Source organism: Hyla sarda, chromosome 3, assembly GCF_029499605.1.
Source record: "Hyla sarda isolate aHylSar1 chromosome 3, aHylSar1.hap1, whole genome shotgun sequence".
NCBI classification, from domain to species: domain Eukaryota; kingdom Metazoa; phylum Chordata; class Amphibia; order Anura; family Hylidae; genus Hyla; species Hyla sarda.
The window spans coordinates 27128879-27152027 of NC_079191.1; the positions used below are offsets into that span (position 1 = coordinate 27128879).

The 23149-nt window shown below is 38.2% G+C and overlaps 1 protein-coding gene across 2 annotated transcripts in view; it reads right to left on the reverse strand.

Moving 5' to 3' along the window:
• MMUT (methylmalonyl-CoA mutase) overlaps positions 1 to 23149 on the reverse strand; it is an 85812-nt gene that overhangs the window by 45228 nt on the left and 17435 nt on the right. For both annotated transcript variants that reach the window (XM_056563946.1, XM_056563947.1), the window contains exons 8-9: positions 21308 to 21423; positions 2070 to 2185 (exon numbers count right to left, since the gene is read on the reverse strand). In XM_056563946.1, the coding sequence (XP_056419921.1) occupies positions 2070 to 2185; positions 21308 to 21423 (232 nt within the window). The remainder of the gene's footprint in view (positions 1 to 2069; positions 2186 to 21307; positions 21424 to 23149) is intronic.

Below are 23149 nucleotides of genomic sequence, written 5' to 3' on the forward strand. Positions count from 1 at the left end.
GGTGATCTCCTAAATGTTTATTGGACTCCTGAACCAACATCAATTGTGATTAATTCAATGTAACAGAAGATGTAGTCCACAATAAAACAATTTGTAGATGTATAATAAATAGGATAAATACATTTAAAAAGAGTTCATATTGTGGGATGAATAAAAATATATGTAGAAATACAGAATAAAAAATAAAAATAAGCAATGATCGAGTCCTGTTTGCATAGAACGTAAAAATGTAAGAAAATCCATTTTACATAAGAAAAAAAAAGATATAAAATAAATGAATCAGCAGACGTATGTGGAAAATTAAATAAAATCTGTGGTATAAAATATGGAGTGTAAAATAAATGAAAAAGATTAAATGAAATATACGGTGAGTAACACGGAGCCTAAGGGATATATACGAGTAGGGGGATGTGCTTGTGCATAAATGAGAATATAGATGAATGGATAAGCACATTCACGCCTGAAGAAGTAGTCAAATCCGACTATGCAGTTTGGTATCTTATGTGACTGATACAGAGGTGTATATATATATATATAATTGAATGGATTAGTAAGTTATTCTCAATTCTAAGTGTCTGGAGGAAAAGAGGCCCTGGCCCAATACCATCTGTGATCACTTTATCATTATAAGGTATTAAAAAGGGGTACTCTGGTGGAAAACTTTTTTTTTTCTTTTTTTTTTAAATCAGCTGGTGCCAGAAAGTTAAACAGATTTGTAAATTACTTATATTTAAAAAATCTTAATCCTTCCAGTACTTTTTAGGGGCTGTATACTACAGAGGAAATGCTTTTCTTTTAGGATTTCTCTTCTGTCACGACCACAGTGCTCTCTGCTGACCTCTGCTGTCCATTTTAGAAACTGTCCAGAGCAGCATATGTTTGCTATGGGGATTTTCTCCTGCTCTGGACAGTTCCTAAAATGGACAGCAGAGGTCAGCAGAGAGCACTGTGGTCGTGACAGAAAAAAAATCCAAAAAGAAAAGCATTTCCTCTGTAGTATACAGCTGCTAATAAGCACGGGAAGGATTAAAGGGGTACTACCGTGGAAAACTTTTTTTTTTTTTAATCAACTGGTGCCAGAAAGTTAAACAGATTTGTAAATCACTTCTATAAAAAAAAATCTTAATCCTTCCAGTTCTTTTTAGGGGCTATATACTGCAGAGGAAATCCAAAAAAGAAATGCATTTCTTGTGATGTCCTGATCACAGTGCTCTCTGCTGACCTATTCTGTCCATTTTAGGAACTGGAAAAAATCCCCATAGCAAACATATACTTCTCTGGACAGTTCATAAAGTGGACAGCAGAGGTCAGCAGAGAGCACTGTGGTCAGGACATCACAAGAAATGCATTTCTTTTTTGGATTTCCCTTTAGTATACAGCCCCTAAAAAGTACTGGAAGGATTAAGATTTTTTTAATAGAAGTATTTTTACTTTCTGGCACCAGTCGATTTTAAAAATAAATAAATAAATAAAATATATAAAAGGTTTCCAAAGGTGTCCATTGTACATAATAAGGATAGGGATCATCTCGGGATTTGACTTGGATTTCAACAAAGAACCAGATCCGAAATCGACATCAAATCTGACATGTGAAGGGGCCCTGAGGCTTTCAGCCATAATGGAGGAGGACCCCTTAGATCTTCCTCTATTATACCCAATAAGAAGCCACCAAAAAGAGACGCTTTTTGCTTTATAGGTGTTGGCACGTCCATCAAACTCATTGGGAGATATTTATAAAAACCTGCGCAAGTTGACCAGTTGCCCATAGCAACCAATCAGATCGCTTCCCAAATTTATTTTAAAAAGGCCTTTGAAAAATGGAAGAAGCGATCTGATTGGTTGCTATGAGCAACTGCACCACTCTTCCTCTACATCCGGGCATCCTGGGAGTTGTAGTTTTGCCACAGCTGGAGACACGCTGTTTGGAAAACACTGTAGTAGGAGTATGTTGACCTTGTGGGGGGGCAGTGACCAGTCTATAGGTTAGTCTGTAGGGCCTGGCCGCACAGGACTGGGATATAAAATGTTGCTACAAATAAAAGGTTAAAATAAAGAAGAAATGGGGTCACCTTGCACGGGCGGCTTCCACTGCAAGTCCCAGGAGGTTTCCCTGGCCGGTGGCGGCACATTCAGTGATTGCAGTCAAACAGCGTTCCGCAGCAGCTCCGTCTCTACTGGCCTTGACCTACGAGGCAGACAGATACCATGAAGAGCAGTATATGTCCTACACTCACTAAATGCACCAAAAAGAAGCTATTATAAACATTTGGAAAAAAAAAAAATTTAAAAGAATGCACAACACCTTATCTACGGGTGGTTAAGAAAAAAAATTAAAAACCCTATTAGGTTTATAGAAAGAAGTCACCCCATTCAGAACCCCGACCAGGGTGAATCCAACTGTCAAAAACTAAAACACCCAGCATGCCCGGACAGCCTCCGGCTGTCCGGGCATGCTGGGAGTTGTAGTTTTGCAACAGCTGGAGGCACCCTGGTTGGGAAACACTGATGCAGGGCATAGAGGGCTATAAAAAGCACCTGTTTCCCTCAAAGCCCATTGCATGACTGGTTTAAAGGGGTTATCCAGGAAAAAACTTTTTATATATAATATATATATATATATATATATATATATATATATATATATATATATATTCAACTGGCTCCAGAAAGTTAAACAGATTTGTAAATTACTTCTATTAAAAAATCTTAATCCTTTCAGTACTAATGAGCTTCTGAAGTTAAGGTTGTTCTTTTCTATCTAAGTGCTCTCTGATGACACGTGTCTCGGGAACCGCCCAGTTTAGAAGAAGAGGTTTGCTATGGGGATTTGCTTCCAAACTGGGCGGTTCCCGAGACACGTGTCATCAGAGAGCACTTAGACAGAAAAGAACAACTCAACTTCATCAGCTCATGTGTACTGAAAGGATTAAGATTTTTTTTAATAGAAGTAATTTACATTAAAAAAAAAGGTTTTTCCTGGATAACCCCTTTAAAGGGGTATTCCAGGCAAAAACTTTTTTATATATATCAACTGGCTCCAGAAAGTTAAACAGATTTGTAAATTACTTCAATTAAAAAATCTTAATCCTTTCAGTACTTATGAGCTTCTGAAGTTAAGGTTGTTCTTTTCTGTCTAAGTCCTCTCTGATGACACGTGTCTCGGGAAACGCCAAGTTTAGAAGCAAATCCCCATAGCAAACCTCTTCTAAACTGGGCAGTTCCGAGACAGGTGTCATCAGAGAGGACTTAGACAGAAAAGAACAACCTTAACTTCAGAAGCTCATAAGTACTGAAAGGATTAAGATTTTTTAATAGAAGTAATTTACAAATCTGTTTAACTTTCTGGAGCCAGCTGATATATATAAAAAAAGTTTTTGCCTGGAATACCCTTTAAGTGGGATCCATGCAATTCTTAGCGTGCCCTGTGGTGGCGCTGCAGCAGAACTGAACCCTTGCAGCCAGATTCTAATCAGATCACTGCTGATTGTTGGAGTTTCAGAGCTACAGAACAATATATGATCGACTTATCACTGGGGGAACCTTCTATAACAAAACAAATGCTCCAAAGCAGGCATTTATTTTAAAAGGCGTTATCCAACATATGGTGACTTTTCTAATTGCCTGTCAGCCAGTAATGGACATGCTAACAAAGGACCTGTGCTTGTGTTGGTGGTAAATAGCCATGTCCGGTGTCCCCCATCACGCTGCTGGCTTGTTTGTGTCAACTGGCCATTTCCTTTTTCTGTGTCCTCCCTCCAACTACAATCCCCAGGATCCCCTGTTTCTTGGTTGGAAGTGACTTACCTCCCTCCTACACATTAGCCACCCCACCCATTGCAGCACAGCTGAGTTCCCTTCCATGCTGTGCTTGAAACTACAATTTCCTGAAGCCCTGTGGAGAATGATCTCCCTCCCACCAAGCGGTTGCTTCACCCATTGAAGCCCAGACAGGCTCCCTTTGAACACCTGACTAGTGATGTAATGCCTTGGGCCGCACTGCAACCTGTGAAAGGCCCAAGACGACACTCTTCTTGTATGCTGCTAAAAATTAACATTGGGGCAAAGATCACAAAAGAATTGCGAGACCACCATCAAACACAGGTGCAAACACTATTTTATGAACTACATTAAGCACAGTTAAAGGGGTACTCCACTGGAAAACCTTTTTTTAAATCAACTGGTGCCAAAAAATTTAACAGATTTGTACATTACTTCTATTTAAAAAATCTTAATCCTTCTAGTACTTATCAGCTGCTCTTATGATCCACAGGAAGTTTTCTTTTTGAATTTCCTTTCTGTCTGACCACAGTGCTCTCTGCTGACACCTCTGTCCATTTTAGGAACTGTCCAGAGCAGGATAGGTGTTTTATGGCATCTGTTCCTACTCTGGACAGTGCCTAAAATGGAGAGAGGTGTCAGCAGAGAGCACTGTGGTCCAGACAGAAATGAAATTAAAGAAGAAAAGAACTTCCTGTGAATCATAACAGCAGCTGATAAGTACTGGAAGGATTAAGATTTTTTAATAGAAATAATTTACAAATCTGTTTAAACTTTCTGGCTCCAGTTAAACTGGCTTCCAGATTGTTTTTAATGGGAGTCTGCTGCTCTGCTCATCATGCGCATTTAGCCGGTGGAATAAACGTCTGCCCAAAGAAAGAACATGTTCATTCTTCAGGAAGAATTCTACCGGACTGCACTGCCATCTATGAGAAGCCGCACAGCTGTGCGGTTCTATCGACTAACAGCCCCTGCTGGTGCAAGTTGCAAGTGTACATTCAGCCAACAGAACTCTGCAGGCCAAATGTCCGTAGTGGGAAACGAGCCCTTAATCCAGTGAACCAAAGACACATAAAAAGACATGTGAAGCATCATATATAAGTAACATATATACACATATATATATATATATATATATATATATATATATATATATATATGCATTATTTTTTTCCTGTAATATGACTGGTACACTTTAAAGGGGTACTCCACTCACCAGCATTCGTAACATTTAGTTCCAAACGCTGGGTGCGGGCTTCGGGGTCTCCCCCTTGTGACGCCACGCCCCACTCTTCGTGATGCCACGCCCCACCCTTCGTGATATCACACCCCGCCCCCTCAATGCAAGTCTATGGGAGGGGGTGTGACGGCCATCACACCCCCTCCCATAGACTTGCATTGAGGGGGCAGGGCGAGCTCATGGAGGACCAAAACCTCCCGTGGAGCAGAAGGGATCCCGAAGCCCACACCCAGTGCTCGGAACTAAAATGTTCAGAACGCTGGGGAGTGGAGTACCTCTTTAAAAGGGGTACTCTGGTACAAAACCATCTTATCCCTTATCAGCAGGATAGGGGATAAATGTCTGGTCCCAGCAGTCTGACCCCCCGCAATCTCCTGCCAAGCCCCCCCAGCTCTCCTCATGCAAGGAGCAACCTACAAAGGACAAGAGGTGCGCCCCTAGTGAAGACTGTTGACCACAAGTACCAAAAGTAAAAATAAAGATGGGTGGTGTTGCGCTCAGGGCACAACACCTACAGTAGCGTCTTGAGAGAGAGGACGGCAGGATCGCTGCCACGAGGAACTTCCCGGTGTGACGTCAGTCGGACCGGTGGAGATAGGCAGAAAAACAAATGTACGTTCCTCTGAAAAAAAGGCGCTGGTTCCCAAGATTCATGACAATAATTACTTTATTTGCAACGCGTTTCGATCCCGGACAGGAATCTTCGTCAGGCATCTCTGATGCCCGTCGAAGATCCCTGTCCGGGATCGAAATGCGTTTCAAATAAAGTAATTATTGTCATAAATCTGAAAAAGGCGCTAGTTCCCAAGATTTATGACAATAATTACTTTATTTGAAATGCGTTTCGATCCAGCACAGGGATCTTCGTCAGGCATCAGAGATGCCTGACGAAGATTCCTGTCCGGGATCGAAACGCGTTGCAATATTGTCAGAGATGCCTGACGAAGATCCCTGTCCGGGATCGAAACGCGTTGCAAATAAAGTAATTATTGTCATAAATCTTGGGAACCAGCGCCTTTTTCAGAAGAATATACTTTTATTTTTCAACCTACACTCTGTGCACAGATAACTGTTGACCATGGCACTATAGTACTTTTCTATATAGTATATAGTACTTCACATGGCACTATAGTACTTCTGTATATAGTACTTCACATGGAACTATAGTACTTCTGTATATAGTATATAGTACTTCACATGGCACTATAGTACTTCTGTATATAGTACTTCACATGGCACTATAGTACTTCTGTATATAGTACTTCACATGGCACTATAGTAATTCTGTATATAGTACTTCACATGGCACTATAGTACTTCTGTATATAGTACTTCACATGGCACTATAGTACTTCTGTATATAGTACTTCACATGGCACTATAGTACTTCTGTATATAGTACTTCACATGGCACTATAGTAATTCTGTATATAGTACTTCACATGGCACTATAGTACTTCTGTATATAGTACTTCACATGGAACTATAGTACTTCTGTATATAGTATATAGTACTTCACATGGCACTATAGTTTTCGAACATCACATGGCACTATAGTACTTCTGTATATAGTACTTCACATGGCACTATAGTACTTCTGTATATAGTATATAGTACTTTACATGGCACTATAGTACTTCTGTATATAGTACTTTACATGGCACTATAGTACTTCTGTATATAGTACTTCACATGGCACTATAGTACTTCTGTATATAGTACTTCACATGGCACTATAGTACTTCTGTATATAGTACTTCACATGGCACTATAGTACTTCTGTATATAGTACTTCACATGGCACTATAGTACTTCTCTATATAGTATATAGTACTTCACATGGCACTATAGTACTTCTCTATAGTATATAGTACTTCACATGGCACTATAGTACTTCTCTATATAGTACTTCACATGGCACTATAGTACTTCTCTATATAGTATATAGTACTTCACATGGCACTATAGTACTTCTGTATATAGTACTTCACATGGAACTATAGTACTTCTCTATATAGTATATAGTACTTCACATGGCACTATAGTACTTCTGTATATAGTATATAGTACTTTACATGGCACTATAGTACTTCTGTATATAGTACTTCACATGGAACTATAGTACTTCTCTATATAGTATATAGTACTTCACATGGCACTATAGTACTTCTGTATATAGTATATAGTACTTTACATGGCACTATAGTACTTCTGTATATAGTACTTCACATGGAACTATAGTACTTCTCTATATAGTATATAGTACTTCACATGGAACTATAGTACTTCTGTATATAGTATATAGTACTTTACATGGCACTATAGTACTTCTGTATATAGTATATAGTACTTTACATGGCACTATAGTACTTCTGTATATAGTACTTCACATTGCACTATAGTACTTCTGTATATAGTACTTCACATGGCACTATAGTACTTCTGTATATAGTATATAGTACTTCACATGGCACTATAGTACTTCTGTATATAGTACTTCACATGGCGCTATAGTACTTCTGTATATAGTATATAGTACTTCACATGGCACTATAGTACTTCTGTATATAGTATATAGTACTTCACATGGCACTATAGTACTTCTGTATATAGTACTTCACATGGCACTATAGTACTTCTGTATATAGTACTTCACATGGCACTATAGTACTTCTCTATATAGTACTTCACATGGCACTATAGTACTTCTGTATATAGTATATAGTATTTTACATGGCACTATAGTACTTCTGTATATAGTACTTCACATGGAACTATAGTACTTCTGTATATAGTACTTTACATGGCACTATAGTACTTCTGTATATAGTACTTCACATGGCACTATAGTACTTCTGTATATAGTATATAGTACTTCACATGGCACTATAGTACTTCTGTATATAGTATATAGTACTTCACATGGCACTATAGTACTTCTGTATATAGTATATAGTACTTCACATGGCACTATAGTACTTCTGTTTATAGTACTTCACATGGCACTATAGTACTTCTGTATATAGTATATAGTACTTCACATGGCACTATAGTACTTCTGTATATAGTATATAGTACTTCACATGGCACTATAGTACTTCTGTATATAGTACTTCACATGGCACTATAGTACTTCTCTATATAGTATATAGTACTTCACATGGCACTATAGTACTTCTGTATATAGTATATAGTACTTCACATGGCACTATAGTACTTCTGTATATAGTACTTCACATGGCACTATATTACTTCTCTATATAGTACTTCACAATGGCACTATAGTACTTCTCTATATAGTATATAGTACTTCACATGGCACTATAGTACTTCTGTATATAGTACTTCACATGGCACTATAGTACTTCTGTATATAGTATATAGTACTTCACATGGCACTATAGTACTTCTTTCTTAGTTTATAGTACTTCACATGGCACTATAGTACTTCTGTTTATAGTACTTCACATGGCACTATAGTACTTCTATATAGTATATAGTACTTCACATGGCACTATAGTACTTCTCTATATAGTATATAGTACTTCACATGGCACTATAGTACTTCTCTGTATATAGTACTTCACATGGCACTATAGTACTTCTGTATATAGTACTTCACATGGCACTATAGTACTTCTCTATATAGTACTTCACATGGCACTATAGTACTTCTGTATATATAGTACTTCACATGGCACTATAGTACTTCTGTATATAGTACTTCACATGGCACTATAGTACTTCTGTATATAGTACTTCACATGGCACTATAGTACTTCTCTATATAGTATATAGTACTTCACATGGCACTATAGTACTTCTCTATATAGTAATATAGTACTTCACATGGCACTATAGTACTTCTCTATATAGTACTTCACATGGCACTATAGTACTTCTGTATATAGTACTTCACATGGCACTATAGTACTTCTCTATATAGTACTTCACATGGCACTATAGTACTTCTCTATATAGTATATAGTACTTCACATGGCACTATAGTACTTCTGTATATAGTATATAGTACTTCACATGGCACTATAGTACTTCTGTATATAGTATATAGTACTTCACATGGCACTATAGTACTTCTGTATATAGTATATAGTACTTCACATGGCGCTATAGTACTTCTGTATATAGTATATAGTACTTCACATGGCACTTTAGTACTTCTGTATATAGTATATAGTACTTCACATGGCACTATAGTACTTCTGTATATAGTACTTCACATGGCACTATAGTACTTCTGTATATAGTACTTCACATGGCACTATAGTACTTCTCTATATAGTACTTCACATGGCACTATAGTACTTCTGTATATAGTATATAGTATTTTACATGGCACTATAGTACTTCTGTATATAGTATATAGTATTTTACATGGCACTATAGTACTTCTGTATATAGTACTTCACATGGAACTATAGTACTTCTGTATATAGTTACTTTACATGGCACTATAGTACTTCTGTATATAGTACTTCACATGGCACTATAGTACTTCTGTATATAGTATATAGTACTTCACATGGCACTATAGTACTTCTGTATATAGTAACTTCACATGGCACTATAGTACTTCTGTATATAGTATATAGTACTTCACATGGCACTATAGTACTTCTGTATATAGTATATAGTACTTCACATGGCACTATAGTACTTCTGTTATAGTATATAGTACTTCACATGGCACTATAGTACTTCTGTATATAGTATATAGTACTTCACATGGCACTATAGTACTTCTGTTTATAGTACTTCACATGGCACTATAGTACTTCTGTATATAGTATATAGTACTTCACATGGCACTATAGTACTTCTGTATATAGTACTTCACATGGCACTATAGTACTTCTGTATATAGTATATAGTACTTCACATGGCACTATAGTACTTCTGTATATAGTATATAGTACTTCACATGGCACTATAGTACTTCTGTATATAGTACTTCACATGGCACTATAGTACTTCTCTATATAGTATATAGTACTTCACATGGCACTATAGTACTTCTTGTATATAGTACTTCACATGGCACTATAGTACTTCTGTATATAGTATATAGTACTTCACATGGCACTATAGTACTTCTCTATATAGTACTTCACATGGCACTATAGTACTTCTGTATATAGTACTTCACATGGCACTATAGTACTTCTCTATATAGTATATAGTACTTCACATGGCACTATAGTACTTCTATATAGTATATAGTACTTCACATGGCACTATAGTACTTCTCTATATAGTACTTCACATAGGCACTATAGTACTTCTGTATATAGTACTTCACATGGCACTATCAGTACTTCTCTATATAGTACTTCACATGGCACTATAGTACTTCTCTATATAGTATATAGTACTTCACATGGCACTATAGTACTTCTGTATATAGTACTTCACATGGCACTATAGTACTTCTGTATATAGTACTTCACATGGCACTATAGTACTTCTCTATATAGTATATAGTACTTCACATGGCACTATAGTACTTCTCTATATAGTATATAGTACTTCACATGGCACTATAGTACTTCTCTATATAGTATATAGTACTTCACATGCACTATAGTACTTCTCTATATAGTATATAGTACTTCACATGGCACTATAGTACTTCTGTATATAGTACTTCACATGGCACTATATACTTCTGTATATAGTACTTCACATGGCACTATAGTACTTCTCTATATAGTACTTCACATGGCACTATAGTACTTCTGTATATAGTATATAGTACTTCACATGGCACTATAGTACTTCTGTATATAGTATATAGTACTTCACATGGCACTATAGTACTTCTGTATATAGTATATAGTACTTCACATGGCACTATAGTACTTCTGTTTATAGTACTTCACATGGCACTATAGTACTTCTGTATATAGTATATAGTACTTCACATGGCACTATAGTACTTCTGTATATAGTATATAGTACTTCACATGGCACTATAGTACTTCTGTATATAGTACTTCACATGGCACTATAGTACTTCTCTATATAGTATATAGTACTTCACATGGCACTATAGTACTTCTCTATATAGTATATAGTACTTCACATGGCACTATAGTACTTCTCTATATAGTACTTCACATGGCACTATAGTACTTCTGTATATAGTACTTCACATGGCACTATAGTACTTCTCTATATAGTACTTCACATGGCACTATAGTACTTCTGTATATAGTATATAGTACTTCACATGGCACTATAGTACTTCTGTATATAGTACTTCACATGGCACTATAGTACTTCTGTATATAGTACTTCACATGGCACTATAGTACTTCTCTATATAGTATATAGTACTTCACATGGCACTATAGTACTTCTCTATATAGTATATAGTACTTCACATGGCACTATAGTACTTCTCTATATAGTACTTCACATGGCACTATAGTACTTCTGTATATAGTACTTCACATGGGCACTATAGTACTTCTCTATATAGTACTTCACATGGCACTATAGTACTTCTCTATATAGTATATAGTACTTCACATGGCACTATAGTACTTCTGTATATAGTATATAGTACTTCACATGGCACTATAGTACTTCTGTATATAGTATATAGTACTTCACATGGCACTATAGTACTTCTGTATATAGTATATAGTACTTCACATGGCACTATAGTACTTCTCTATATAGTATATAGTACTTCACATGGCACTATAGTACTTCTGTATATAGTATATAGTACTTCACATGGCACTATAGTACTTCTCTATATAGTATATAGTACTTCACATGGCACTATAGTACTTCTGTATATAGTACTTCACATGGCACTATAGTACTTCTGTATCTCCGACTCTCCCATAAAGATTCATGGAAGGGCGTGTTGGCCAGCGCTTTTTGGCGAGGTCCACAGTAATCCGTGCAAGTAGCCGAGATCGCTCTGTCCATGGAGAGAGCCAAGGAGCCCGGCAGGAAATCATGGGGGGTCCTAGCGTTCAGACACTTATCCCGTATGCTGTGGATAGAGGATAAGAAGTTCTGTCCTGGAGTTCCCCTTTAAGAACCTGTGGTCAATGGGGCAAACACTAAACAATGAAATTGGGATACACTCCGTGCAGTCATTAGGTGAGAATGTGTTGTCACCATTCAGGATTTAGCCCAGCAGCTGATTCTAACCAAAATGCATGATGTCAGTCTCAAAACTTTTTGCCACGATGAGCTGCGTTTGTGATTGGGAAAACATTTTACTCCTAAATATAACTAAGGAATAATTACAATCCCTTCAACATTAGGCTCAGATTCGTGACTTTCTTCGGGACAATTATATGACAATTGCGGCAGTCGGAAGACTCCTATATTCCTTGCAGATGATGGTCCCTGTGGATGAAGGTCTTGTTAAAAAGCCTTAGTAATCTCCGAAACAGCCGCAATTACCTTCCCATTACTTCAGAGCCTCAATTAAGGGGACACCTAGACTGTACGCATTTGTCTGGGTTTCTAGTATTAAAACTGGATAGTACACAACATTAGCCAGAAAAAATAAATAATTATATTATATAGACACATACACACATTATGGCTGCACGATATATATCGCATAAGCAATTGAATCAGGATTTTTGCTTTTTGCGATGTGGCGATACGGCCCCCGGGAAAACATGCGATTATCTGCTCGGGCTGGCTCCCGTGGCGGGGGCAGCCAGAACAGGTATAAACTAATTTAAATACTAAAAGTCAGTGTTTCCCAACCAGGGTGCCTCCAGTTGTTGCAAAACTACAACTCTTAGCATGCCCGAACCGGCAAAGGCTGTCCGGGCATGCAGGGAGTATTAGTTTCACAACAGCTGGAGGCACCCTGCTAGAAAAACACTGAGCTAAGGGCGCAGGGAGAAAAATAAAAAAACCTTCTGCTCACATGTCCCGGTCCCTGCAGATTCGTCTCCGTGCGCTACAGAGTTTCATCTCTTCTTGGTACAGTAGGACCTTTCCCTTTTCAGCCATTCACTGGCCGCAGTGGTGCAACATGTCAAGCCAGTGATTGGCTGATGGGGAGAGATCTTGTACTGCAGCAATACACTAGGATTCCCGGGTCCCATGGAAGATTTGAAATCCGCCCAGGAAACCCAATGTATTACTACAGTACAAGAATACAAGAAAGTGACAGAAGGGGGGGATGTGACAGAAGGGGGGGGGTGAGGGGGATGTGACAAGGAGGGGGGGGGGGGAATGTGACAAGTGGGGAGGGGGATGTGACAGAAGGGGGGGGAATGTGACAGAAGGGGGGGGGGAATGTGACAGAATGGGGGGGGGGGAATGTGACAGAATAGGGGGGGGAATGTGACAGAAGGGGGAGGGGGATGTGACAAGGAGGGGGGAGATGTGACAAGTGGGGAGGGGAAGGGGATGTGACAAGGGGGAGGGGGATGTGACAGAAGGGGGGGGGGATGTGACAGAAGGGGGGGGGGAAGTGACAGAAGGGGGGGGGAGGGGAGGGGGATGTGACAAGGGGGAGGGGGATGTGACAAGGGGGAGGGGGATGTGACAAGGGGGGGAGGGGGATGTGACAAGGGGGGGAGGGGGATGTGACAAGGGGGGGAGGGGGGTGTGACAGAAGGGGGGGAGGGGAAATGTGACAAGGGGGGAGGTGAATGTGACAAGGGTGGAGGGGATGTGAAATAGGTGGTGGGCATAAAATGGGTAGGTAGATGTGAAATGGAGGCGATTTGACATGAAATGGGGGGATTTCACTATTTTTTTTTATTATATTGCATCGCATATCAAAATCGCAATACTTAGGTCCAAAATCGCAATCGCACATTTTCCCCATATCGTGCAGCCCTAGTATACATACATTACATACATACTTCGTTTGGGTTTCCCATAACCTCCACAAACGTAAAAAGGACCTGAGTGAGGGAAGGTTCCAACAATATTTATATGTTCGAGCAACTCTGTCAAAAAAGACAGGGTAATGACCCAATGTAGCCAAGGTGATCCACAATTGGAATGCAAGCTTAGGTGAGTCTGAGGTCCTCGTTTTGCAGCGCTCACTTCTGTGGCAAGATTTCCAAGGGTCAGCTCACACTCCCTGAGTCACTAAACCCATACTGACCTGCAGTTTAAAGGGGTACTCCTGTGGAAAACTTTTTTTTTTTTTTTAATCAACTGGTGCCAGAAAGTTAAACAGATTTGTAAATTACTTCTATTAGAAAATCTTAATCCTTCCAGTACTTTTTAGAGGCTGTATACTAAAGAGGAAATTATTTTCTTTTTGGATTTATTTTCTGTCTGTCCACAGTGCTCTCTGCTGACCTCTCTGTCAATTTTAGGAACTGTCCAGAGCAGCATATATTTGCTATGGGGATTTTCTCCCGCTCTGGACAGTTCCTAAAATGGACAGCAGAGGTCAGCAGAAAGCACCGTGGTCATGAAAGAAGAGAAATCCAAAAAGAAAAGCATTTCCTCTGTAGTATAAAGCTCCTAAAAAATACTGTGAGGATTAAGATTTTTTTTAATAGAAGTAATTTACAAATCTTTCTGGCACCAGTTGATTTAAAAAAAAAAAAGTTTTCCACGGGAGTACCCCTTTAAACCATATTAGTACAAGACAGTCTTTCCTAACCAGAGTGCTGGGAGTTGTAGTTTGGAAGCAGCTGGAGAAATCCCGGTTGGAAAACACTGCAATAGGAGAACCCCTGGCTTACCTAAGCTTGCATACAAATTGCGGGTCACTTTGGCTTAAAGGACATCTGCAGTGCTGGGCAAAAAAACTTTTTTTTACCTCATTTAATAGGTCTTTGAAAGACCTTTCCAACGATGTCTCCCCCATCAAAATTGGCCCAGTCTTTCTCCCGTTATCAGCACACGAATTACGGAGGAGAAGTGAAAATAAAACTACATCTCCCATCATGCCTTGTGCTTACTTCCTGTAAGCTGCTGCCCTCCCCCTGTTCTATCCCCCCCCGAGCAAATTATTATATTGTAACGCCCACATCTCCCTTCCCTATGCATACACCCTCCCCTTCTGCTCATCTCCCCCTCCCCATGCTGCTCCTGTCCAGTGATGAAGCAGCTGCCTCCGTGCTCACTGTAGTGTGGACACTGGAGAGTGGAGAGTGAAAGTAAAAATGGTAAAAAAAAACATAATTGTTTGTCTATAAAACTGTCCTGATAGGGGTCCCTCCATCTTTTTCACAACTACAACTCCAAGCATGCCCAGTTATTTTATATGCTGTTCGGGCATGCTGGGAATTCCAGTGGTGCCTCCAGCTGTTGCAAGACTACAAATCCCAGCATGCCCTGTCAGCTTTCTGCTGTATGTGCATGCTTGGAGTTGCAGAGGTGACTCCAGCTGTTGTAAGACTATACATCCAAGCATGCCGTGTCAGCTTTCTGCTGTTTGAGTGTATAAAGGAGTTGTAGTTCACCAACACCTCTACTGTATCAGGAGACTCCTGGGAGTTGTAGTTCACCAACACCTCTACTGTATCAGGAGACTCCTGGGAGTTGTAGTTCACCAACACCTCTACTGTATCAGGAGACTCCTGGGAGTTGTAGTTCACCAACACCTCTACTGTATCAGGAGACTCCTGGGAGTTGTAGTTCACCAACACCTCTACTGTATCAGGAGACTCCTGGGAGTTGTAGTTCACCAACACCTCTATTGTATCTCTGTAGACTCCTGGGAGTTGTAGTTCACCAACACCTCTATTGTATCTCTGTAGTCTCCTGGGGGTTGTAGTTCACCAACACCTCTATTGTACCTCTGTAGTCTCCTGGGTGTTGTAGTTCACCAACACCTCTATTGTATCAGGAGTCTCCTGGGAGTTGTAGTTCACCAACACCTCTATTGTATCTCTGTAGTCTCCTGGGTGTTGTAGTTCACCAACACCTATATTGTATCTCTGTAGTCTCCTGGGTGTTGTAGTTCACCAACACCTATATTGTATCTCTGTAGTCTCCTGGCTGGGAGTTGTAGTTCACCAACACCTATATTGTATCTCTGTAGTCTCCTGGCTGGGAGTTGTAGTTCACCAACACCTATATTGTATCTCTGTAGTCTCCTGGGAGTTGTAGTTCACCAACACCTATATTGTATCTCTGTAGTCTCCTGGCTGGGAGTTGTAGTTCACCAACACCTATATTGTATCTCTGTAGTCTCCTGGCTGGGAGTTGTAGTTCACCAACACCTATATTGTATCTCTGTAGTCTCCTGGCTGGGAGTTGTAGTTCACCAACACCTCTATTGTATCTCTGTAGTCTCCTGGGAGTTGTAGTTCACCAACACCTATATTGTATCTCTGTAGTCTCCTGGCTGGGAGTTGTAGTTCACCAACACCTATATTGTATCTCTGTAGTCTCCTGGGAGTTGTAGTTCACCAACACCTATATTGTATCTCTGTAGTCTCCTGGGAGTTGTAGTTCACCAACACCTATATTGTATCTCTGTAGTCTCCTGGCTGGGAGTTGTAGTTCACCAACACCTGTAATGTATCTCTGTAGTCTCCTGTGAGTTGTATGTCACCAACACCTCTATTGTATCTCTGTAGTCTCCTGGGAGTTGTAGTTCACTAACACCTATATTTTATCTCTGTAATCTCCTGGGAGTTGTAGTTCATACACCAGTGTTTCCCAACCAGGGTGCCTCCAGATGTTGCAAAACTACTACTCCCAGCATTCCCTGGTTGGGAAACACTGGCATACACACACACATAACAGGGACTACAACTCCCAGCATGTGTCATTCAGTAGTCCCCCCCCTCTCACACACAGAATCAGTATGATATTTATTCCCTGTATACACCACCAGCCCGTGCAGTGTAATATGTCTCCTTCACACACACGTCCTCCCCTCCCTGCTCTGTGGTTTGCTCTGTGTTTTCCCCCATGAAAACTTGAATCCTCCCGGTGATAAGTGAGGTCCTATGTAGACAGAGCAGGGGAGGGGGAGGAGCTGTGGACGTCCTCATTCTCCCCCTGCTTGAATCTTATAGATAGGGGCGTTTCTGAGGATGAGCCTATGGCTGCCTCAGAAAGCACCCGCTCATGCATATGCATAAGCAGGGAGGAGCTGACAGAGGCTAGGGGGAGCACAAACACTGCTGGGAGGAAGAGATCTCCGTCCCCAAGATGGCGGCTGCAATGTAATGAATAGGGGACGGACGCAGGACTACTGGGCTATGCTGGCAACTCTAATATCTCAGAAATGGCTGCATATAGGTAAATAGGACTAATTGACTGAATTGTATAACTTTTGTTTGGGGAACATTTGGGCAGGGATTTTTGACCACTACAGTTGTCCTTTAATGACCCACCCATACGCATTTAGCCCACTAAGAGCCAAAATACAACTTTTTATCGTCTCCTTTAAAGAGGTGCTCCAACTGATGCCAGAAAGTTTATCCGATTTGTAAATGACTTCTGTTTAAAAAGCTTAATCCTTCTAGTACTTATCAGCTGCTGTATGCTCCACAGGAAGTTGTGTAGTTCTTTCCAGTCTGACCACAGTGCTCTCTGCTGACACCGCTGTCCATGTTAGGAACTATTCAGTGCAGAAGAGGTTTGCTACGGGGATTTGCTCCTACTCTGGCAAGTTCCTGACACGGACAGAGGTGTCAGCAGAGAGCACTGTGGTCAGACTGTAAAGAACTACACAACTTCCTCTGTAGTATAAAGCAGCTGATAAGTACTGGAATTATTAAGATGTTTTAATAGAAGTAATTACCAAATCTGTTTAACTTTCTGGCACCAGTTGATTTAAAAAAAAAAAAAAAAAATAATAATAATAATAATAATGTTTTCCACTGGAGTACCCCTTTAATTAGCATTGTGGTGTAGTGCTCAGACGTCACAATGCTTATACCTAGGCTCCTTTCAAGGTAATAGCTACATGCACATTATATTTACATAGCATATAACTGGAATTAAAGCAGTTATCCCAGCAATGAAAGTTCTCCTCTATCCACCCCCACCAATTATGAGAATGGAGGTTCCTTGTCCCCTGGGTGACTAGAGTGGCAGTGTACACGCTAGAGTGGCACTTCACTCTCTATGGGGGCTTGTGACGATAGTGGAGTACAATGCTCAGCTATGTTCTGTAGTGCCATTGAGAGTGAACAGCGTAATTAAGTGAAAACACTCTTATGTTTAACAATAATCTCACAAATGGTCAAGTACGTAGAGAAGCATCTATCAGCTGAGAGAAAATATCAGGACTTGACCTCTGTGAGTCTGTGGGCATAGAAAACTGCACTGACTGCAAATGACATGAAAGATACCTCCTATATACAAGACTATAACTACTATAATACTGCTCCTATATACAAGAATATAACTACTATAATACTGCTCCTATATACAAGAATATAACTACTATAATACTGCTCCAATATACAAGAATATAACTACTATAATACTGCACCTATATAAAAGAATATAACTACTATAATACTGCACCTATATAAAAGAATATAACTACTATAATACTGCCTCCTATGTACAAGAATATAACTACTATAATACTGTTCCTATATACAAGAATATGACTACTATAATACTGCTCCTATATACAAGAATATAACTACTATAATACTGCACCTATATAAAAGAATATAACTACTATAATACTGCCTCCTATGTACAAGAATATAACTACTATAATACTGTTCCTATATACAAGAATATGACTACTATAATACTGCTCCTATATACAAGAATATATCTACTATAATACTACTCCTATGTACAAGAATATATCTACTATGATATTGCCTCCTATATACAAGAATATAACTACTATAATACTGCTCCTATATAAAAGAATATAACTACTATAATACTGCTCCTATATACAAGAATATATCTACTATAATACTGCTCCTATATACAAGAATATAACTACTATAATACTGCTCCTATATACAAGAATATATCTACTATAATACTGCTCCTATATACAAGAATATACCTACTATAATACTGCTCCTATATACAAGAATATAACTACTATAATACTGCTCCTATATACAAGAATATAACTACTATAATACTGCTCCTATATACAAGAATATAACTACTATAATACTGCTTCTATATACAAGAATATAACTACTATAATACTGCTCCTATATACAAGAATATAACTACTATAATACTGTTCCTATATACAAGAATATGACTACTATAATACTGCTCCTATATACAAGAATATATCTACTATAATACTACTCCTATGTACAAGAATATAACTACTATGATATTGCCTCCTATATACAAGAATATAACTACTATAATACTGCTCCTATATAAAAGAATATAACTACTATAATACTGCTCCTATATACAAGAATATATCTACTATAATACTGCTCCTATATACAAGAATATAACTACTATAATACTGCTCCTATATACAAGAATATATCTACTATAATACTGCTCCTATATACAAGAATATACCTACTATAATACTGCTCCTATATACAAGAATATAACTACTATAATACTGCTCCTATATACAAGAATATAACTACTATAATACTGCCTCCTATATACAAGAATATAACTACTATAATGCTGCCTCCTATATACAAGAATATAACTACTATAATGCTGCCTCATATATACAAGAATATAACTACTATAATACTGCTCCTATATACAAGAATATAACTACTATAACACTGCCTCCTATATACAAGAATATAACTACTATAATACGGCCTCCTATATACAAGAATATAACTACCATAATACTGCTCCTATATACAAGAATATAACTACTATAATACTGCTCCTATATACAAGAATATAACTACTATAATACTGCTCCTATATACAAGAATATAACTACTATAATACTGCCTCCTATATACAAGAATATAACTACTATTATACTTCCTCCTATGTACAAGAATATAACTACTATAATACTGCTCCTATACACAAGAATATAACTACTATAATACTGCTCCTATATACAAGAATATAACTACTATAATACTGCCTCCTATATACAAGAATATAACTACTATTATACTTCCTCCTATGTACAAGAATATAACTACTATAATACTGCTCCTATATACAAGAATATAACTACTATAATACTGCCCCTATATACAAGAATATAACTACTATAATACTGCTCCTATATACAAGAATATAACTACTATAATACTGCACCTATATAAAAGAATATAACTACTATAATACTGCCTCCTATGTACAAGAATATAACTACTATAATACTGTTCCTATATACAAGAATATGACTACTATAATACTGCTCCTATATACAAGAATATATCTACTATAATACTGCTCCTATATACAAGAATATAACTACTATAATACTGCTCCTATATACAAGAATATATCTACTATAATACTGCTTCTATATACAAGAATATAATTACTATAATACTGTCTCCTATATACAAGAATATAACTACTATAATACTGCTCCTATATACAAGAATATGACTACTATAATACTGCTCCTATATACAAGAATATATCTACTATAATACTGCTCCTATATACAAGAATATAACTACTATAATACTGCTCCTATATACAAGAATATATCTACTATAATACTGCTCCTATATACAAGAATATAACTACTATAATACTGCTCCTATATACAAGAATATAACTACTATGATATTGCTCCTATATACAAGAATATAACTACTATAATACTGCTCCTATATACAAGAATATAACTACTATAATACTGCTCCTATATACAAGAATATAACTACTATAATACTGCTCCTATATACAAGAATATAACTACTATAATACTGCTTCTATATACAAGAATATAACTACTATGATATTGCCTCCTATATACAAGAATATATCTACTATAATACTGCTCCTATATACAAGAATATATCTACTATAATACTGCCTCCTATATACAAGAATATAACTACTATAATACTGCACCTATATACAAGAATATAACTACTATAATACTGCTTCTATATACAAGAATATAACTACTATAATACTGTTCCTATATACAAGAATATAACTACTATGATACTGCCTCCTATATACAAGAATATAACTACTATAATACTGCACCTATATACAAGAATATAACTACTATAATACTGCTTCTATATACAAGAATATAACTACTATGATATTGCCAGGTCATAGCATTAAATATAGTCAGACTACAATGGTCAGGCAGCCTATTTTCTGGAGCATTTAGGACACACCATTGGGGTTACACTTATCACTCTTTCAGGTTTTTACCTTCTTCAGCTTCTCAATCTGCCGGGTGCGGACCGCTGTATTATCGATGGCAAGAACCTCCACACTCTCCTCCTTCTCCAGCTGGTACTTGTTCACACCGACAATCACTTCAGAAGCTGCAAAATATGATGAAGTTACAGATTGATCTAGTGTTGGATCCTATAATCACGAGCAGAATTCTAGACGTACAGTGAAGACTGACACTATACAACTCTTCAGATGTGTATGGCATTCATGCTTTGTGATATACTGCTACTCATATGTCTATCCCTTCTGCTCTTCACTGCTCTGCATGAGTTTGTATCATTGTGACACCCGGCTCCACGAACAACATAAGGCACCTACACACACATAAGATTTCTTGATGTAAATATGGCGGCACAACTACGCGTCTTTAAAGGGGTACTCCAGTGGAAAACTTTTTTTAAACCAACTGGTGCCAGAAAGTTAAACAGATTTGTAAATTACTTCTATTAAAAAATCTTAATCCTTCCAGTACTTATTAGCTGCTGAATACTACAGAGGAAATTATTTTCTTTTTGGAACACAGCTCTATGCTGACATCACGAGCACAGTGCTCTCTGCTGACATCTCTGTCCATTTTAAGAACTGTCCAGAGTAGGAGAAAATCCCCATAGCAAACATATGCTGCTCTGGACAGTTCCAAAAATGGACAGAGGTGTCAGCAGAGAGCACTGTGCTTGTGATGTCAGCAGAGAGCTCTGTGTTCCAAAAAGAAAGTAATTTCCTCTGTAGTATTTAGCAGCTAATAAGTACTGGAAGGATTAAGATATTTAAAAAAAAATAATTTACAAATCTGTTTAACTTTCTGGCACCAGTTAATAAAAAATAAAAAAATAAATAAAAGTTTTTTTTTTTTTACCGGTGTACCCCTTTAACCCCTTCCTATGACATACATCATTGGTGGGGTGAGCAGAGCCCGCGGGTTGGGTCTGCATCATAACCGGAAGATGTCAGCTGCTGATAGCAGCTGACATCTGCCATTAATGACGGACAACTGAGATCGCTCCAATGTCCGTCATTTAAAGGGGTACTCCTGTGGAAAACTTTGTTTTTTTTTAAATCAAGTTGAGTTGAGTTGTTGTTTTCTGTCTGGCAACAGTGCTCTCTGCTGACATCTCTGCTTGTCTCGGGAACTGCACAGAGTAGAAGAGGTTTGCTATGGGGATTTGCTTCTAAACTGGGCAGTTCCTGAGACACATGTCATCAGAGAGCACTTAGACAGAAAAGAACAACTCAACTTCAGCAGCTCATAAGTACTGAAAGGATTAAAAAAAATATAAAAAGTGATTTACAAATCTGTTTAACTTTCTGGAGCCAGTTTATATACAAAAAATAGTTTTTCCTGGATAACCCCTTTAATCCTTCCAGTACTTTTTAGGGACTGTATACTACAGAGGAAATGCTTTTCTTTTTGGATTCCTCTTCTGTCACAACCACAGTGCTCTCTGCTGACCTCTGCTGTCCATTTTAAGAACTGTCCAGAGCAGGAGAAAATCTGCATAGCAAACATATGCTGCTCTAGACAGTTCCTAAAATGGACAGCAGAGGTCAGCAGAGAGCACTGTGGTCGTGACAAAAGAGAAAACCAAAAAGAAAAGCATTTCCTCTGTGGTATACAGCCCCTAAAAAGTACTGGAAGGATTAAGATTTTTTTTTAATAGAAGTAAGTTATAAATCTAAACAGAAGAATGGGTAGTTGCCAGCGATAGGAAAACTTCACCTTTATTTCTTCATATTAAAAGCATGGTCATGGAAGAGCTTCAGTAACAAACAAGGATAAAATCTTTGGAAGCGCCCAGCATGACGCGTTTCAGGTCA